Source organism: Taudactylus pleione, unplaced genomic scaffold (genome assembly GCF_031769625.1).
Source record: "Taudactylus pleione unplaced genomic scaffold, aTauple2 ptg000887l, whole genome shotgun sequence".
Classification (NCBI taxonomy): domain Eukaryota; kingdom Metazoa; phylum Chordata; class Amphibia; order Anura; family Myobatrachidae; genus Taudactylus; species Taudactylus pleione.
Window position 1 is genome coordinate 528,709 of NW_028285288.1, and position 21,351 is coordinate 550,059.

At 47.3% G+C, this 21,351-nt stretch overlaps 1 protein-coding gene across 2 annotated transcripts in view; it reads left to right on the forward strand.

The window, feature by feature from the left end:
* The first annotated feature begins 12,650 nt into the window (after positions 1–12,650).
* The window catches only part of CD44 (CD44 molecule (IN blood group)), a 67,832-nt gene continuing 59,131 nt past the window's right edge, over positions 12,651–21,351 (forward strand). For both annotated transcript variants that reach the window (XM_088459035.1, XM_088459036.1), the window contains exon 1: positions 12,651–12,936. In XM_088459035.1, coding sequence (XP_088315161.1) covers positions 12,867–12,936 — 70 coding nt within the window. In that variant the 5' untranslated portion in view covers positions 12,651–12,866. The remainder of the gene's footprint in view (positions 12,937–21,351) is intronic.

Here is a 21,351-nt window from a genome sequence, read left to right on the forward strand (position 1 = left end):
GCTGGGCCCTGATCATTATCACATATAGCTGGGCCCTGATCATTATCACATATAGCTGGGCCCTGATCATTATCACATATAGCTGGGCCATGAGCATTATCACATATAGCTGGGCCCTGAGCATTATCACATATAGCTGGGCCCTGAGCATTATCACATATAGCTGGGCCCTGAGCATTATCACATATAGCTGGGCCCTGAGCATTATCACATATAGCTGGGCCCTGCTGAGCCAGACATCCAGTCAGGGTCGGACTGGCCCACAGGGGTACAGGGGAAACCCCCGGTGGGCCCCACTGCCTGAGAGCCCACCCCCTTCTTTAGGGAACAGGATCCAGACTGTGCACTTGAATTATACTGCACAGGACTATTGTGTATTTTCTACAATACATTGCTGTTATTAATCTGGTACATTATCATGCATTCACTAGCAGTATTTAATATATATATGTATATATTTAAAGGGGCCCAGACCTCTAAGAATGGGCCCCTATCACTGCATTCCCCCGGTGGGCCCTTCATGCCCCAGTCCGACACTGCATCCAGTGAGGTGAAGGTTATTTTATTATTAAGGACAACTTGGATTTAGGGCCGTATTCAATTAGTTTTGCATAAGCGAGAAAGTTTCGCCTGCCTGACTTTTCGCCGTCTTCATGAATTTTGGACGCAAAAACTTATCGTGCGCGCTCCCAATTTACTCCGTATTCAATTGCCAAACAGGCGAAAACGGGACCCGGCGAATGTGAAACCGGTGAAAAGTACAGGATGAATTGGGGGAATCACCCTGTACCCCAGAAAGAGATGGGCTGACTTCAGAAATCATTATGGCAGTTTAGTATTAGCCCTAATTGTACTAGTTAGGGTACTTAGTAATTGCTTGCTATTAGCGTCTTGGTAAAAGTGGTGAAGGATGGCATAAGCAGGGTTTTTAGGAGAAAATAAGTAGTTCCATCAAATTTGGGGGCATGATAATGGGTCCTAGCATATTTTTATGTCTCTAAAGTGAAGTTTTCCAAATAGTGAAATTCCTCCGTCATACAAGCACCTGCAATCCCTAAAACACTTGGCCCCTTCTTAGAGCACCTCCAGAAGCTTATTTTGCTAGTTTTTGAAGTTGACCCCCCACTTTTTTCATTTTTGCCCCAAAGTTATAATGCATTTTTTTTTTGGGGGGGGGGGGGTGAATTGTCCTTTAGGGGGGATGTACCAAGGGTACTGAGTGGTTTCCCAACATCTGCCCCCCGAAATAGATTTTGCACTTATTTTCTCCTGCTATTCTGTGAAGAAAAAGTATCACCTATTTCCGTGCATTGACTTTTCGCATAGAGGAAAACGGACTGGAATTGAATACAGAGATAAATTTTCAGGGAAAATTTTGCCGAAAACCATGCGAAAATGGCTTTTCGCTCCGAATTGAATACGGCTCTTAGAGTGACATCATTGCTGCGATACTTTGTCTCCCAGCAGTCTGTATGTAGCTTCCCTGTGATAGGCTTACGGACCCTTTCTTATACATGATGCCAGCCGTTAAATCCATCAGTAACGGGAGACTCAGCTTTAGGTAAAGTACAAACTGTATCTAACCCTCTACCTCTGGCCAAATCCTATATTACCTACTTCATGCCTACACCTGGGCCGGATGGAGTTTGGAATCCTCCTTTCTTGAGATGAGCGTCCAGCTTTATTATAGGATGTTGCCTCTGCTGCTATTAATTAACAGTTTCTTATATAGCGCAGCAAATTCCGTCGTGCTTTACAATTTGAATCAACATTAACATTATATTAGGTTGTAAAAGACATACATACATACATACATACATACATACATACATACAAGACATACATAAGGGTAAGAGGGCCCTGCTCGCAAGCTTACAATCTGTTATTGCTACGGGTTTTCTTTTTATTTATATTCAGCCACTCAACTAACTGCATCGTAGTATTCTCAGTATTTTCCAGGGCTGCAACTTTATTTTTGGATTGTTTCCATTTTATTTATTTATTTTTATTTAAAAAAAAACAAAAAAAAAACAACCTTTATTCATGGAACAGAAAAAATGCAGACATGGATAGGCACCTTTGTGGGCCCCATAGCAACATTTTGGAGGGGCCCCTCCTCGATGCTTTTGTATGCCCCATAATATTGCCCTAGTTAATTTTATGCACCATCAAAGTTCTCTAGTTCACATTATACTATACAGTTCACCCAGTTCATATTATGCCACATTGTATTCCCATCAGTTCACAATATGCCTCAACGTAGTGCTGCCAGTACACATTATGCTACACAGTGCCTCCAGTACACATTATGCTACACAGTGCCTCCAGTACACATTATGCTACACAGTGACTCCAGTACACATTATGCTACACAGTGCCTCCAGTGCACATTATGCTACACAGTGCCTCCAGTACACATTATGCTACACAGTGCCTCCAGTACACATTATGCTACACAGTGACTCCAGTACACATTATGCTACACAGTGCCTCCAGTGCACATTATGCTACACAGTGCCTCCAGTACACATTATGCTACACAGTGCCTCCTGTACACATTATGCTGCACAGTGCCTCCAGTACACATTATGCTACACAGTGCCTCCAGTACACATTATGATACACAGTGCCTCCAGTACACATTATGCTACACAGTGCCTCCAGTACACATTATGCTACACAGTGACTCCAGTACACATTATGCTACACGGTGTCTCCAGTACACATTATGCTACACAGTGCCTCCAGTACACATTATGCTACACAGTGCCTCCAGTACACATTATGCCACACAGTGCCTCCAGTACACATTATGCTACACAGTGCCTTCGGTACACATTATGCTACACAGTGCCTCCAGTACACATTATGCTACACAGTGCCTCCAGTACACATTATGCTACACAGTGCCTCCAGTACACATTTGATACACAGTGACTCCAGTTCACATTATGCTACACAGTGACTCCAGTACACATTATGCTACACAGTGCCTCCAGTACACATTATGCTACACAGTGCCTCCAGTTCACATTATGCTACACAGTGACTCCAGTACACATTATGCTACACAGTGACTCCAGTTCACATTATGCTACACAGTGACTCCAGTTCACATTATGCTACACAGTGACTCCAGTTCACATTATGCCACATAGGATGGCAGGGACCAACCAGCTCATACCTGAGGGGGAGAGGGATCATATCAGTGTGGAGCTTTACTGAAAGGGAGAGACAGATATCATGACTGACGAATTCCCCTTTTCAGGCCCAGGCAATGGGTTGGCCCAATTACTTAGTAGGCAATTTCGGAAACTGGTAGACAACCATATGAACTAGGTCCAGGCCCTCTAAGCCTCTGGGCCCCTTAGCAATGGCACACACTATACCGACACCCATGGGAGGGGTGTAAGTAGAGGAGTGGCGACCAGTGTGAAGATGGGGTTGGGGTAGGATAGGGAGAAAATAAAAAGATTTATAAAACATTCGGTTTGATAAAGCCAGTCGTTGTGAATTGCCTCATCATAGCCCCACCCCTTGCGGTACAATGCCGCAAATCACGGGATTGTATAGGTGCCGAGAATTCCGTCAAATCTAATGCTTCAGAGGCCATGTTTAGTTGGATAAGAGGAGAGTAGCTAGAGTAGACCCTAGGCTGCCGCAGATGTCGATGGCGCAACTGCTGTTTGCGTGGATGTTTGCCTATTTACAGTCTCTATCAAAGTGGGCGTTTTACCACTCGTATACTTCATCGCACCTTCCCACACAAAGGGAAGACTGAGATTAGCATTTGCATATTCCCGCAGCCGCTATAGCGAACGCGGCTGCATTACCAACCATCTCTGAATGAGGCCCTATAAGCTCAATGAAATCAGAACGCCAAAACAAACACAGCGTGACCATCGGACAGAACAAGGGCTGCGTATCGCTGTACATAGTGTATGGAACATGCATAGTAGGAGATCAAACAGGACACTTATAAACGCAACTTTACATATATACAAATATAGGCAATAACACAGAGATCCTGACTGCCGGCATCGCATACCTAACCCCACAATTACAATGTGCAGATATTATAATTACGTAGGGACACAGAGGACGAGAGGCCCTGCTCACTAGAGCTTACGTTCCCTGCTCTTGTTACCAGTGGTCGGACCCGTATCTTGCACAGTATTATTCTCAGAAGGAAAACATATGCCCTGAAATCACCTTCCACAACAGCTGGGAATTATTCCCATACAGGGCGCTCACCCCCTCCCCCTTCCCGTCCCCTCACCGAGCTAAATGCTGAGAGAGGCCTCTAAACATGGATTATTATAGCTGAACGTCTCATTAAATAAACCGTCCGCTGACATACAGATGCCATAAGCAGATTTTATTTCTCCAAGGGGAACAGTGAAAGAAATCTCATCAGTCGCTGGGACAGAAGGCTGCGAACGTTACTGGTGCGAGATATTACACACAGCGACACACACCCTACACCCCACAAAGCTGAATTGGTTTAATACCAAATAGGTGCAACCATCCATTATCTATAATAACCCTATAGAGTGTTAGCTACGAGCAGGGCCCTCATAGATCTCAAGGGTACTCCTATTTCTGCTTCCTTCAAACATGACTGATTTACTGGCCCTGCACATGGGAGGTCAAACTGGGCCGTATGACCGGCTCCATATAGGGACTGGTTTTATTCCTGTTATTACATTTCATTTTCAATATTTCATATATCTGGCAGCAGTCCCTATTTTCTGCACCCGAGAGGGGCGTGGACCCTCAGACGATGGGACTTCCAAGATGGAGCCCCTGCCAAAAAAAAATAAGTGTCTATCTGACTCAGAGGACGAGTCTGACGAGAGGAGGGAGACAGAGAGACACAGGGGGAGATGTGCAAAGCCTTGGAGAGGGATAAAGGGCCTGATTCAGACCCGCTCGCGAGCGCTCGCAAGCGGGTCGATGTTGCCCAAGTGCGCATGCGCACGACGGAGGTGGCTCCGTCGTGCGCATGTGCGAGACCCGAATAACGACGGCCGATGGTGATTGACAGCACGCCCCCTTTGGTGGGCGTGCCGGGGCGTGGCTGCCCAGACGGAGGTGTACCCATGGGAACGCCTACCGTCTGAAGCCGGCCCCACTAGTGATGTCAGTGGGAGTGATTTTGGCTCTAATAGAGCCAAAATCACTCCAGGGCTTGCGGCAGCGAGACCCTACCACAGGATCTCGTTGCAAGCCCGATGGTCGCGATGGCCTTGACCATCGCGACCATCATTTTGGCCGCTCGCTATAGCTGCGGGTGGTCACCCACAGCTATGCGAGCGGCCAGGAGGCCGCTCCATAAAGGTGAAGGGACGGCCCTGATTCAGAGCGAGCGCTCTGTCAGACTGTCCGGCTCTGAATCAAAGTACCAACCAAACAGCTTCTAACTGTATTTATTTCAAGCACAGCCATTAGGAGCTGATTGGTTGGTACTTTATATATCTCCACTTTATCCCTCTCCAAAGCTTGGTGCATCTCCCCCAGAGAGAAAGAAAGAGGCACAGGAGGCCTGGTTTACAGGTGGACGCAAAGGGCGTCGATGCTGCGTCTGCGTCCAAAACGGTCATGTGATGCCTGCGTGTTTTTGTCACCACTCCCTCCAATGGTTGCTGTCTGTAAATCACGCCGCATCCTAATCTACACTGCGACCGGCATAGCAAGGAGGCTCCTAGATATACTACGCATAAAGGGCCTCATTCAGAGATGCTCACAGTGGCGATGATGGGCGCAGTCGGGCAATGTTTTCAGTCTGCGCATGTATCAGTGGGCATCTCAGTAGTCTGAGAATTGGCGCGTATGCGTGCATCCCTGAATAAGCCCTAAACTGTGTCCCAGCCGGGTAGCAGTCGGGAAGCTGACGGACGTAATCCCAACCGCCGGCTTCCCAGCAGGGGTCTAATGACAGGTGTCGAAATCCCGACGCCTGCCATTAGACCTACGCCGGGAGCCCGAGGTTAGGGTTAGGTACTTAGGTCAGGCTTGCCGACATTTAGCTCCCTCCTTCCGGGAGGGAGCTATCGGGCTTGCACGGCTGAGGGCGTGACGTGGTCAAAGGGGGCGGGGCCCGGCAGCTGCCGCGGCGTTTGGGGGTGGAGCATAGGAGTGTGGCAGCGCGATTGCGTCATCGTGGCTCCGCCCCCTCTTCACAAGGCCGTGATTAATGGCATTGTGCAGCCGGGGGCAGAGCCACGGTGAGGCGATTCAGCGCGAATCGCGTCAGCGGCCCTCCTGCTGCTGGGGTTTTTCCTTACAAGCTCAGGGGGTGTGGACACAACGCCGGGGGCCAGGAGGATTGCCTGCCTTCCCGGGAGGTCGGGACTGGCACCCGATTTTTGGGAGGCTCCCGACCAAATCGGGAGGGTAGGCAAGTATGACTTAGGTTTAGGCGGCGGGGAAGGGGGGTTAGGTTTTAAGCACAGAGGAGGGATTAGGGTTAGGCACTTCGGGGGGAGGTTAGGGTTAGGCAGCGGTAAAGGGAGGGTTGGGTGGGGGGAGGCGGTAGAATAGGGTTAGGAAATACTTACCTCTGTGTTTTCACCCCTGCCGGGCAGCTGCTTTCGTGATTTGAATCATACTGATTCCTTCCAGCCTTAGTCCTTTGCTGCCCAGATAAGCCCCTGATACAGGGAATAACAAATGGGCACTCGGGCTCATAAGCTTCCAGTCATATGTACTTAGAGCAAATCCTCACATCACGTCCCCTACCTTACTGACTGAAATTGACGGCTTTAGTGGTCTATCACATGTTACACGGAATAGAACCAGGTCATTCGCATGTATTAGCTGTGTGTTGAAGTACCAACCAATCAGCTTCTAACTCATTTTACAAACACAGCCTGCAAAATGACAGCTAGGAGCTGATTGGTTGGTGCTTTATCTCTCTGCAATATTTGATAAGTCTCCCCCTTAGCGTGGAGCCTATTTATTGATTAAGTTTTGAGGTCTACCTGCAAATATCATGTATCTCCAGGATGTACAGTAGCTATGGGGGGACCACAGCAGATATTCCACCCACAGGGGTATATTATTTACTAAAGTGAGAGTTTTTAGAAATGGAGATGTTGCCCATAGCAACCAATCAGATTCTCCTTATCATTTAACTAGCACCTTCTAGGAGATAAGAGCTAGAATCTGATTGGTCGCTATGAGCAACATCTCTACTTAATAAATATACCCCGCAGAACCCTGCACTCTGCGCAGCAGCACCCCTCGCACGCCTTTCGTACACCCCTACTTATGGTCCTGAGTGACATATTTGAAGCTATAAACCCACACGGGAAAAATGCATTACGCCTGTGTTGGGATTCCAGCGCTGGCACTGTGAGAGCGACATACTCTCTGGTGACATAGCATAGGGGCAAATGTATCAAGCCAGGGGGCGGGATGTACTAAATAGGGAAAATATGGTAAAACCCCCGAAAATGCAGTTATCTGGGGATTTACCACATTCCCCATATGTACAAAGCACCGGAATGCATCACATACTTCGCTCCGATGGGTAACGCCATATTCAGGTGTCATTACCAAATAGAAGCCTGTTAAACCCAGAGGTCCCTCTGTCCGGAGCCATCACAAAGGACATCTCTTATCGGGAGAGTTGTCCTTTGCGATATTCTAGGTACATACCGCGGTAATGAACCGCAGTAGGTACCCGAAGGCAGGCAAGATGCAGGTTTTTAGAAGTGGAGATGTTGCCTATAGCAACCAATCAGATTCTAGCTATTATCTTCTAGAAAGTGGTAGATAAATATTAAGTAGAATCTGATTGGTTGCTATGGGCAACATCTCCTACTTCTAAAAACCCGCACTTTAGTAAATATAGAAGTTACTCTTTAGAGAACCATGAGGCTGTAATTACACACGCATTGAGTGCACACTAAATATTAGAATATTCACCCGTTTGCTGAGTCGTGCATATGTAACTTTGCGTTCAACTAGCACCAGCTCTTGTCACATGACCATAGGAATTTTCCACACAATAAGGTGTTAATCATTCAAAAAGACCGGTCCGCTGGCTGTTTGGGCGCACAGATAAGCATCTCGTGTCATTCCCCAATAACAGATCCATCGTTTTGCTCTCCAACAATGAAAGTGAGTAATACTGTGAGTTCCTTAAAAAAAACTGCTGCCCATATGTTGCAAGATGCGTGTATCTCATAAATGTTTATAAATAAATACTTGGGACAAAATGACACTACCGCGATCCACCCAGTCCGCACCCTGATTAGGACATTGGGCCTGATTTAGAGGTAGAGGTGGACGCTATAGCACGGGCGCTAAATCATATCTTCTAACCTTCCAGCCACTCCCCAACGCATCCATGCTCTGCCCCTAAGATGGCATCTCTGTGCCCATGAGAAATCTGCATGGCCCTGCAGAAACCAGCAGTGTTGGGGCGGCGTGAAGGCGGATTTCTGCCGTTCCAGTCTTCATCTGGGATTAAAAATCCATTGGTTTTTATTTTATTTATTTTATCCCAATTTCCCGAGTCCTTCATGTAAGGTCAGCCTGGAGGTCCATCCCCAAGGGCCCTGCCGCCTTCTTGCTATTCCGGCTCCTCGTTAGGGTGTGAACACTCGGGAATAGGTCACGAATAAATTTTCACACATCCTGCTAATTTTTTATATCTTTGATGCTTTCAAATATCTGCCAAGAGTTGGAATAATGGATTGATTTATCTGCTGAATAAAGGGATCTGGACACTTTATACGTGGAGATGTTTTTTTGGAGTGAAGAGCACAAAGGAGCATCTATCTGCTTATGTCCTCCACCAAACCCGGAGAACACTGCCATTATTGTCAGCAGGTCAGGCTTCCGTCACTTACACACTGGCTGCTTTCAGTCTCCTCACAATATTAGTTCCGTGAAGTCACGCAACACAAACTAGTTGTGGTCCAAAATGATAGGAAGATGAAAACAAAGTGTCTTCAGAAACTGGAGCTGGCAACTGCGCCTATGATGCTCCTCTAGTGCTGTCTTCTCACCATAAACATACACTGAGGGCTATTGACTTACTATGTGGCCATTGCTGAGACCTATCTCGCTGGATATAATCATATATATATATATAAAAAAAAAAAACAGGGGCCCATAGAGCTGACAATCTTCCTGGCCCCTCTCAACTTTCACTTAAAAGCAGAACGACATGGGTCATGGCTCTGGGATGTCACCACGTCATCCTGCCAAAGAACCCCACAAATTGGTCACCAGTGGTGACCTTCATCCAGGTAACTGAGGCTGGGGCTGCGATGAGCCCTCACTCTCCGGTGTTGTGGGAAGAGTGGCATCTCTGCAGGTATACACCCACCAGACACTGTGAGCAGCCGTTCCAGGTGGAACAATGGATTGAATGGATGGGACTCTTTCCAATAATTTGAGGTGCTTAGTATAAAGTGGAAGATGGATGTATTCAGACTCATATCCACTAGTTTATATCTCACGAGACTCCCAACTTAAAAATGGGGACACATGGACTATACGCTACTGGACTCTACTGGACAACCAAGCCACCTATTGGATTCCCCTTGTTCAAGGTTTCCCAGGCCACAACTCTTTTCTCAGTAAAAGAGAAAAAATAAGACGGTGGCAAAAAGAATTGGGGGATGCTGTACAGTATCAAGCTTTGAGGTAGCATGCATCAAGTACATGCTATAAAATGATAGGTAGACGCTGATTGGTTGCTAGGGGCAACTTCTACTTTGGTCCACTTCTCTAATTTTTTTCACTGTTTGATACATCTGCTCCTTGCACTGTTGGGAGGGATGTAAGTTGCCAGTCAGTTGGGAGAGAGTTCTTCATCCTAAACTCTGGGTAGTAGCACTACGAGATCCTTGGTAATCGTAGTAATCTACTACTCACATACAGTACGTATGTTAGAAAGATCATACAATAGTGAAATAGTGGTAATGAGGTTCTCTTACCAGAAAACACATTATTATACACCTAGGCAACTGAAACTACAAACGTCAAATGTGAAAATGGGGTCTGCTGTACATAAAGGGCAGATGATAACACTCTGAACTATCGCACTGTACATATTATATACAGAAGTGATTCAGGGGCTTAATGGGACAGAAGATATTTGAGATGAGGGCTTTGATTGACAGACACCCTGGCGTGTTTAGAGAGGGATTACCGGTACCTGGAGTGTTAGGCTGCAGCAGCGGAGGGCTAGATGGTTGGAGGGGAGGTTAGGGTTAAGCACAAGGGGGAGGATGCGGCAGCGGAGGGTTAGGCTGTGGGAGGGGAGCTTAGGGTTAGGCACTAGGGGAAGAGTTAGGGATTAGCATTGGCAATACTCACCACCAGAAGTCGCGCAAGATCCGCCGGAAATCATCTTGACGTCACCATCGGATCCGGAAGACACAGCTGGAGCCGCCATACCAGATAAGTCACCTCTAGACCACCAGGGACGTTTTGTCGACATTCTAATCATGTGGAAATTGCCATCAGTGTCAACGCATATCAATTTGCATGCGATGCGTACTGCCACTCATTGAATGCATGGCAGCATTAATTACACCGGTCGGCATTAAGAAAATCGCAAAGTACAGCTCTCTCGGTAAGAGCTGTCCTTTGCGAGTGAGGGACTTTCGGGTCTTTGACCCAGAAGCCCCTCTGGTATCCTTATGCACAGAAGTACGCGCGCGCCGCAGGGGTTCTTGGAGGGGTCCGATTGGATCCCTCTCACATCGCATTCTGGGGCTTGGTGCATATGAGAAATGTGGATAAACCCCCGAATATGGCTTTGCTGCATCCTGGCCAACATGTTGAATGTCAACAAATTATACCACACCCCCTATCATCTGATACCCCACGGGACCGCCCCCAGCCTCCGAGGTTTAACTCTCTCCTCTCCTATACAGTCAATCCGATCTACAACTACGTATTTAATTATCGGTGTAACTCAATAAAACAGATGCATACCAGAGACGCTTTTACTTGCGTCAGGTATGAATATAGTTGCGCTCGGGCACGCTGCACCGATTTTGCACAACATGCATCTTTACATGGTGCAAACACAACTACTGTGCTGCTCTATGACAGTAGTCTGTGCAATGAATACCCGTTTTTCAACCTGCCATAGAACCAGATACATTTGCGTCATCGTCCCCCGCGGCTTTAGTATTTCTCACCACACGAAAGCCACAAATTTCTGCAGTTGATAAAACAGAAATAAAGGGCCTGATTCAGAGCCGTTCGCTATTTGTGGTCATTCGTTCAAAAACAAGGGGTGGCTATTCAAATGATCCGTTCGCAAATTGCAGTCTGTTCCCACCTCTAAGTCTGAACGAGCGAGCAAAACATACGCTCGTTTATTTGATAAAAACGCCCCCTGGCCGCACGCACCATACGTCATGTCCGCTATTTATTAGATTAATCGAGTACATCGTACAGCGTATGAACTGCTCGCTATTCTTGTGGTTGGTGTTTTCAACCGCTATTTTGCGAGCAGTTCTGAGTTAAAAAAAACCAAGTGACGTGGTCAATGACGCTGCTGTATTAATTATGCACTCCCTTAAAACGCCCGTTTTGACCTTTAAGCACGCCTGCGTTCGGATCTCCACTCCCCGTTTTCAAGCACCTTCCCCTGTTACCACCCACATACGCCTCATTCTGTCACTCAAAATAGCAGGCCCTCGCTATATTGCGTACCAACGATTTTCGGCCGCACTGAATGGTTCGCGCATGCGTACTAAAAACCGTACGCATGCGCAGATGTGCGAACATCGCTCGGAACGAGCGTACTGCCGCTAGCGAGTGGCTCTGAATGAGGGCCAAAGATGGTTACTTGGAGGCTCCGCGTTTAGGGTTCTTCGGTATGAAATACCGCCGGACCTATGTCCCGATGTCGGAAGACCAGCACCAGTGAAGATCTCACCAGCTGTAAAGGTAAGTAACCCCTAACCCTCCTTTAGGGGTGCCTAACCTCCCTCCGTAGTGCCTAACCCCCCTCTAAGTGCCTAAACCTAACCCCCCCCTTCCCCGCAGCCTAAACCTAAGTCTCCTGGGGGGTGCCTAACCCTAACCTCCCCTTCCCCTAGCCTAAACCTAACCCTCCCAGTGGGGGGTACCGAACCCTAAGTCCCCTTGGGAGCCCTAGAACCTAACCCTCCCCCCCGGCGCCCGGCTTAACCTTCATTCAGTGCGTCGGGCTCCCGGCGTAGGTCTAATGACAGGCGTCGGGATTTCGACGCTTGTCATTAGTACCTTGCCGGGATTTGACAGTCGGGAAGCCGGCGGTCAGCATTTCAACCGCCGAAATGAAAAAAAATTAAAAAAGCAGAGTTCATTGAAATCTAGCACCAGAAAGCCTAAAAACACTATAAAAATATTACTGTAATAGATTAAAAGCAAAAAAACTGTAATATCCTGGCAGACAAAACTGTGTATGATTGGAGCCTCCCGGGTACTCTAAAACTAAGAAAATGAAAAAAACTTTGCTATTATATTAACCCTTCATGGGGTTAAAAGTTTTTTCTTTATGCAAGCCTGATGGATGGATGGAAGCAGATTGAGGGATGCTTCCTGTGTCAGATTACTTGTCTGAAACTCCTACAAGTTCCCAGTCAGGGACACCCCTTCCCCAGTCCTCAGTCTTTGCCGCTGCCCAGTTAGGAGAACACTGAAACTTGGGTTCCCTCTGTCTGCTAAGTCTGCTCTCTCCTTTCCCCTGTATGGGTGTGACTTTGATTCCCTCCCAGTTGTGACACAACATTAGTTCCTTTGAATCAGAATAATAAGTCCTGCAAAGTTACAAGCTCCTTGTTGCTGCACTAGTGGCTGGATTTGAGCTTCTGGTGGGAACCCCCAGATTTCTGAGTCAGAAAATGGCCAAACTGCTGTGGATTTTCTCTGTTGGATTGTGCTGCTGGATGAGTGTTTGCCAGGCAAAGATAGGTAAGATGCTCCGTCTATTGCAGAGACATATGTTACACATGGAGGCTCTGCCAGTGCCAGGGTGCAGCCCCTACAGAATGGGCACTGCTGGGACCAGCAAACTTGTGGCAGAATCTTTTTTGTTACAATGTAACTTGCAGAAGTGGCTGTCCTGATATTGTATGCAGGATAGTCATCATTATATGTCACCTAGCCCACCAACATCCCACGAGGAGATTGACCATTTGTAGTGTCTGCAGCAAGGTTTTGGGTTTAGGGCTACACTGAGAGAATAAATGTGTCACTGGCGGAGATAAATGTGGCTTTATGGTCTTCTCTTGGGGGTGATGGAGCCAGTAGCCAGTTGTTACGCAGAGTTACACTGCTCAGCGCTCGGAGAGGATACCTAAATACCATTCCCTTCTTAGGATTTTCTTGGCTAGATGTTGTTCAGTCTCTTGTGTATTGTTTTTTTTTTATTATTGTGTGATGTGAGTCAACCCTTTTGCTATGATGCAGCCATGTCTCTGCCAAGCTGGAGACGGGCATCTTCTGGCTCTCAGGCTGGAGTCTGGCAGGTCAGGCTGGGACTTGTAGTGCCACCACAGCCGGCTTGTGTATATGATGCAGCTATAAGCCTTCTTCTGCAAATGGGGACTGTAAAAATATATCCTGAATGATTGGCCAGGCACCCAGCATCCCTGCTTTATGGAATTGTTATATATATATATATATACATATACATATACACACACATTTATTCATTCATTTAAACTCTATTTCCAGTATGCATGACTCGGTGGGGACACTCAGAGTGGGTGTATCTGCAGCCAGTAGAGTATTGCAGACTGAACACGTGTTCCCAACATTTCAAATGCTGCAGCCTAGATTTGTGGAGCTGTGAGGAGCATTTACCTTCTACCAGGTCCTGAAAACACAACTAATAGTCCGGCAGGCTGATTACATATAGGAAATAGAAATACTGATGGGGCGTGTGTGCTGTTTGGAATATGAATAGAGACATGCACCAGTGTGAAGGGTGTTGGGGAACACCAGGGTGTTAGTCCATGGGTGACGATTGTGAGCTGCTATAATAGTGTTTCCAATTCTGCACGCTAGCGTCCCGAGAGCCTCTGTTCATCTGCCTTTCATCCCAGCCTGTCCTATCTACCTTTTGGGACTACTCCAATCAAAAATAATTATTTAAACTTGGTTACTAAATGGAAAAAGTCCCTATCTGTCTCCTATTTTCAATCTCATCGGGCTCATACTGTGTATTTTTCCCAGTCATGGTATATGGAAGAATCTGTCTTATGCTCATTTGTGTCCAAAGAGGTCTGTTGTGTGCGCCCAGAGAAAATGCGCGTTCCATTTTGAGGTGGTTTAAGTCCTCTGCTCTAGGCAATCAATGATGATAAATGAGGAATGGTATTCACAATAAGTGGTTAGATACAGTGTATTGTCTTGCGGAGGAGGGACACTGGGAAAGCTGTAGTCTCTACATTCAGATGCACAAAAAATAAAACTTTGATCCAAATTCTCCACTTCACAAGCACAATTGTCTCAATAAGGGATTATGCTTAACTCAGGGACCCTTGTTGAGTTGGAGACCCAGGACAGATACCCGTCTGCCCTGAACAAGCCCCTGGGAGGAATATACAGAATTGGAATTTGAAGAATGAGTGTGCTATAAAATGCCTTTTCCAGGGGTATGCAGTGTCCATAACAAAGGAGGTGGGGGGAGCGTGGAAGACGGAATTAGGATGTGCCATATGGGTCCTCTGCCATCTCTGCTCCCTGCTCCCCTGACATTAATAGGAGTCAGTGTGCTGGGTGATTGATCCTCGGTTGCAGCATTAGGGAGGGGCGGAGGTGGCTGGAGACGTTAATCGTCCTGGTTGCCTCTGAAGTGTGTATTACATGTGTCCTTAGTTAGTAACCTTCCCATCATTTATAATGGCCAAAGAGGGATAGTTTAGGTTTTATCTTTTTTTTTTTTTTTTTAACCTTCACTAATAAACTTTTGCATAGACGTCACTATAAAGCAACACTAGAGCTGTGCGCGTATCTTCGTGTTTTGGTTTTGGTTCTAAACCATCGTTGTGCTTTGGTTCGGTTTCGGCTTTGGATTTATTTAAAAATTGATAAAAAACATCTGAAATCATGTAACTTGAACCGGAATCAGTATGATTTGCCGCCGGCCGCGGTTCAAATTCAGACAGCGGCAGTCCGGCAGGGATGAAAATCCAGATCGTCCAAAGGTAAATATTTACTAACCCTATTCTACCCCCTAACCCTCCCTTAGGGGTGCCTAACCCAAACCTCCCTCCCCAAGTGCCTAACCCTAACCCCCCATTCCCCACCGCCTAAACCTAAGTCCCCCGGGGGGGTGCCTAACCCTAACCCCCCTTTCCTCTAGCCTAACCTTAACCTCCCGAGGGGGGTGCCTAACCCTAAGTCCCCCTGGGAGCCCTAAACCTAACCCTCCCCCCCCACGGCTGTCCGCAGCGGTGCCCGGCACCCCTTCGATCGGGATCCCGGGCGCCGGTCTCCAGGGGTCGGTAAAATGACAGGCGTCTAGATTTAGACGCCTGTCATTTAACCCTAGCCAGGATAAAGCAGTCTTGAAGCCGGCCGTCGGGATTACGTCCGCTGGCTTCCCGACTGCATAACGTTTTAAGCGTATCATGGTGCAACAGAATACTTGACGCGTCGGTCATCATCTTCAACTGATCAACTTCAACTTCTGTCCTAACCCTAAGTCCCCCCCGAGAGCCCCTAACCTAACCCTCCCCCCCCCCGCGTGGCTGTCTGCGACCGGCGCCCGGCTTCCCTTCAATAGGGTGTCGGGCTCCTGGCGTAGGTCTAATGACGGGATTTTGACGCCTGTCATTAGACCCCTTCCGGGATTAGACAGTCGGGAAGCCGGCAGTCGGGATTACTTCCGTCTGCTACCCCTTGGACCTGTTATTCATTATGTCATTAATTTCCAGACAATTTTGACCACCTCACAGCACCTGCAATCACAAGGGAGGGGCGTAAATGTGATCCAAAACATGCCAGATCCTCTTTTTTAGATTTGAGTTGCGAACTTGGCGGGAAGACCCAACTCAGAACTCTGTTCTACTCGGAACCCCAATGTGACCCAAGCCGCAACTCGGTTTGACCCGGTAACTCAAAGTTCGGGCGTGTTCTATTTACAGCAAAACCGACCCGCTCATCTCTTAACACAGACACGCCCGATAAAGCAATGAAACGCGTAATCATTTTCTGATACCGTTACAATACGCATGATGCTAATATACGTAACATTCCTACAAATAACATAGTTGTATACAGTGAATCAGCTGATTATCACATCACACGATATTATTGTGCATCCTCTTCTATTGTATCGAATGTTAGACAAAATCGCAGAAAATCTATTATTGTCGCAATATCACAACAGAATTTCGCCAGGGCAGCCATGGCGTAGCGATGAGAGGATCGTAATGGTACATTACCTCCACAAAGCTTCTTAAATAGACATACAGTAGGCTAGCTATTGGCGAAGGTAGCTGGTGACGGTTATTGGCGGCTAGGAGGCTGCTTCATTAGTGAGAAGCCCCATTTCTGACCAAGACGCTTGTTTCTGCCGGAGATATGTGTTTACTCCCTATGGTAAATAGGCCCCTTTATCACTGTTCTTTAAAAAAGAGCGAACGTGGGTAAATATATTGTTATGCCTCAGCCTTGTGCTGGCAAAATACTTACAGAACATTTTTAAGGACACAAATATTATAACTAAGGGCCTGATTCAGAGCCGCTCGTAAGCGGCCACTCGTTCGTTCCCAGCGATGTTTTCCCAACTGCACATGCGTACGGATCGTAATACGCATGCGCGAACCAGTCAGTGCGGCCGAAAATCGTTTGTTCGCTAAATAGCGAATGCCTGCTAATATGAGTGACAGGAGGAGGCGTATGTGGCTGGTAACAGGGGAAGGTGCTTGAAAACGGGGAGTGGAGATCAGATCGCAGGCGTGCTTAAAGGTCAAAACGGGCGTTTTATGGGTGTGCATAATTAATACAGCAGCGTCATTGACCACGTCACTGGGTTATTTTATAGCCAGAACTGCTCGCAAATTTGTGGTAGGAAAAACCAACCACAAGAATAGCGAGCAGCTCATACGCTGGTCGATCTACTCGATTAATCTAATAAATAGCGGACATGACGTAGGATGCGAGCGGCCAGGGGGCGTAGTTATCCAAAAAAGACCGCAAGTTTTGTTCGCTTGTTCAGACATAGAGGCGTGAACAGACCGCAAAGAGCAAACGGTTCATTTGAATAGCCACCCCTTTTTTTGGAACGAACGACCGCAAATAGCGACTGGCCCTAAATGCATTCGGCTGAATCGTAAGGTGCGGATTATAGATCTCTATGGGGTAGGTGAGGGCTATGTATTCGTCTTCCGAGACTGCATGTGGCTCTCGAGCAAACGGTGGGACAGCATCGGTCACAGGACCCGCGCAAACTTGGGTTAGAACTTTCCTCAATAATTGTTTTCTCTTCTTTTCAAGTTCAAATGAAAAGTGAAGCATTAACCCCTCCTGTGCTGCACACTATCTTATGGCTAAGGAGAGGGAGGGTTTGGGAGTAGAGATGAGGCTCCAGTGTAGTGCGGGCTACGAGCACGTGTGTCTGCTCCTGGGGGCCGTGGGCTAGGGGCTAGGGCTGCTTGGTAGGAACAGAGTCCCATTGTAGTGCCTCATGCCTTGAGGTGTATTTCGGGAATCAATTACACTGCCCTCACCCCTACAGCATTTCCCTCTATCAGTTCCTAGGCAGGAGATGAAGCACATGTTAGGGACAGGAGGCCTGAGACTGCTGAAGTAGAGAGGCTCGGAGCGGAGGCAGGAAGAAGGAGGATGTACCTGAGCATGTAAGGGAGACTGATGTGATGTATTACACGTGTGTGCTGGGAATAGTAACTGTGTGACTGACTCTGCCATAAGAAACGATCCACACTGGCTTATACTAACACTGCACGGTGCAATGACAAAAGCCGCACATCCTATTATTACAGCACAATTAGTCTGCAACACCTAGTGCAGGCCTGGCCAACCTGTGGCTCTCCAGCTGTTGTGAAACTACAAGTCCCAGCATGTCTTGCCAGAGTTTTAGCATTCCCTAATTGCAAAACTGTGGCAAGGCATGCTGGGACTTGTAGTTTCACAACAGCTGGAGAGCCACAGGTTGGCCAGGCCTGACCTAGGGCCTGATTCAGACCCGCTCGCAAGCGGGTCGATGGCCGGGCTGTGCGCACGTGTGACTGCGTATGTGTGACTGGAGGTCACGGATACGCAAAGCCGCTCCAAGCTCCTGAGCTGACTGCAAATGAGCCTCAGTATTTGTCTCTGCAAGTGTCAAACACATCTTGGTTAATGTGACCTGTTATTGGGGTTTACCACATGTTATGGTTGTCATAGTGGTTCAATGTATTTGCAGAGGGAAAGTGGAAATGTAACTATACAGCTTTGTTCTGACTAATCTGTTGCTGAGTGTCTTAAGAAATAGATAATTAGCCCATCAGTACTATCCACACAAATGTCTCCTCCGTGGTCTATATGGGAGTCGTACACAGATACTCAGATACTTTTTATATCACTTCATTCATTAATGAGAAAGTTCTTCCCTCACATAGATATTATGTCCCCGGCTGACTGACAGGAGCTAAACATCAAAGTTATAAATATCGCAAATTTGCAGACCCATCGCAGAGTGATTGACAGGAAGTGACGTTGGTGGGGGGTGGTCGGCGAAAACGCAGGCGTGGGCGTTTGATCGCAGTTGCAGGGGCGAGCTTAAATTATCCACTGCGATGCTGTACACAGCCTGAGGACTCATAGCGTGCGATGAGGTTAGCAATTCCTGAGTAAGGTCAGAACTTGTGCAAGTGTGCGTGAGGTTGCGATGGTACTCGATTGTACCGATGGTTTCGCAGTCTAGCTAAACATTATGGATGTGTGTAAAGAAAAGTGGGTGTCCTTATGTTATGCTGCGACGGCATAGTGAACGCAATGGATTATCATACTATCACAAAGGAACTGCATGCGTAATCGCTATTGCAATCGCAGTTGCTAAACATCCAGTTGCGATCGGTTGTGACCCAGGTCCTTAATGCAAAGTAATTTATTATAGGAAAGCAATAATCGAAACATAATACATGGTACTGTACAAACATAGGAGATTGTAAGCGCTAAAGAAGGATCAAGACAAAAATATACAAATAAACAATGATAATAGAGGTAATGTATTTAGCACGCTAGAAGTCTTTTTGCAATGTTTTTCTGCCCAAACTTACGTTTGTGACTATTTCTCCAATTGGAATGTTTTCAGAATCCCGACACATTGCGGAGGTAAGTATTAGGGTCAGGGTTAGACTTAGGGTTAGGGGGAGAGTTAGTGTTAGACACTAGGGGGAAGGTTAGGCTACGGGAGGGGAGGGTTAGGAATAAACTGCTGGATGGGAGGGTTAGGGTTTGGCTGCGGGAGGGGTGGATTAGGGTTTGGCTGCGTGATGGGAGGGTTAGGGCTAGGCACTAGGGGGAAGGTTAGGGTTAGGCACTAGGGGGAAGGTTAGGGTTAGGCACTAGGGGGAAGGTTAGGGTTAGGCACTAGGGGGAGGGTTAGGATTAGGCACTAGGGGGAAGGTTATGGTTAGGCACTAGGGGGAAGGTTGGGGTTAGGCACTAGGGGGAGGGTTAGGCACTAGGGGGAAGGTTAGGGTTAGGCACTAGGGGGAAGACTAGGGTTAGGCACTAGGGGGAAGGTTAGGGTTAGGCACTAGGGGGAGGGTTATGGGTTAGGCACTAGGGGGAAGGTTGGGTTTAGGCACTAGGGGGGGTTAGGATTAGGCACTAGGGGGAAGGTTAGGGTTGGGCACTAGGGGAAGTTTAGGGTTGGGCACTAGGGGGAAGGTTAGGGCTAGGCACTAGGGGGAAGGTTGGGGCTAGGCACTAGGGGGAAGGTTAGCGTTAGGCACTAGGGGAAGGTTAGGGTTAGGCACTAGGGGGAAGGTTAGGGTTAGGCACTAGGGGAAGGTTGGGGTTAGGCACTAGGGGGAAGGTTAGGGTTTGGCTGTGGGAGGGGAGAGTTAGGAATAGGCTGTGGGACGGGAGGGTCTATAATACCTACAAAAATCTGTCAGGATTCTGAATGACGGGATCCTGTATCCAACCCCTCCTATCTGTAAAGCTGTGACATTGTATCTTATTGGGTCTTTTTTAAGCCCCTCTTCCCTCTAAGAAAGAAAACATTGAAGTCTACACATTAGAGGCCAGAAATTGGGTGAAAGTGCCAGTCTGATGAAAATTTTAAATAAAAATTTCAACCCCCCCTCCTGTCCCTAGATGTGAAGACAGCACCGAGGCTGCGGGCACACAGATGGTACAGTTCTGCACTGTAGTAAATACAATGGGTTGTGGTTAGGAATCTTATATCTGCGTTTCCTTATGTATTTTGCTTGTACAGGAAGACAACTTCCTCTTCTGTCGCAGACAAATCTTTACAGACTTTTTCAACCTGTATTTTTTTTTAAACCCATAAATAAAAACGCTGCCGGTTATATGCGCTGTTACCGGAATTTTAACATGAATTTAAAAAAAAAAAAACCTTTGCAAATGCCGATGTGTGCGCTACTCTCCACATAGCAGCCGATCTGTACTAAGCCGTACGTTTTGCAAATCTACTTAATAAACAGTGAATAGCGGTAAATCTTTTGATTTGCATAAAAGCAGCTCTGCATCAGTTGTTTTCTAGTTTATTATAAATAGGCCAAATAGCTGCGATGTTTCTGGGTGGAAGTGGGTCAGAGACGCCGCTGGTTGGCCGTCATAGTGCAGGAAAAATTGTCATCTTAAATTTGACATTGAAATGAATACAAACTAAAAGGGAAGTGGGCGTGAGGCGGGTGGGGTCCCTGCTTTCTCCGGAGGTTTTGAGAACTCGCTGAAACCTCAGAGAGACTCGGCCATAGGGCGTCATTTGCATTATCAGTCCCCGACCACCATTACATGATGAAGCGAATCACCTAAGCGTGACCCGATAATAAAGTAGTGGGGTCCAGAAATGTGATATAGGGGCACATTTATCAATCATCTCATTTGCAATGCGATCTGGGTGCAATATTAGTGGCCAAAATTGCATTGCAGGAGGCAATTATACCGCCCAGATGTATTAAATAGCACATCACAGGGACAGGGGGTCTGAAAGGAGCCCGTCCCTGTGATGTGCTCCGAGTTAAGGGACGGCATCAGCTCACTCTGTGGTCACTCATGTAGTCACAGATCACGCATGTACAGCAGACATTGCTGGTTAGGGTTCCATAAGAACCCTCTCCAGGCTTGCCTACCCTCCTGATTTGGCCGGGGCTCCTGGCCCCCCGGAATGGCAGGCAA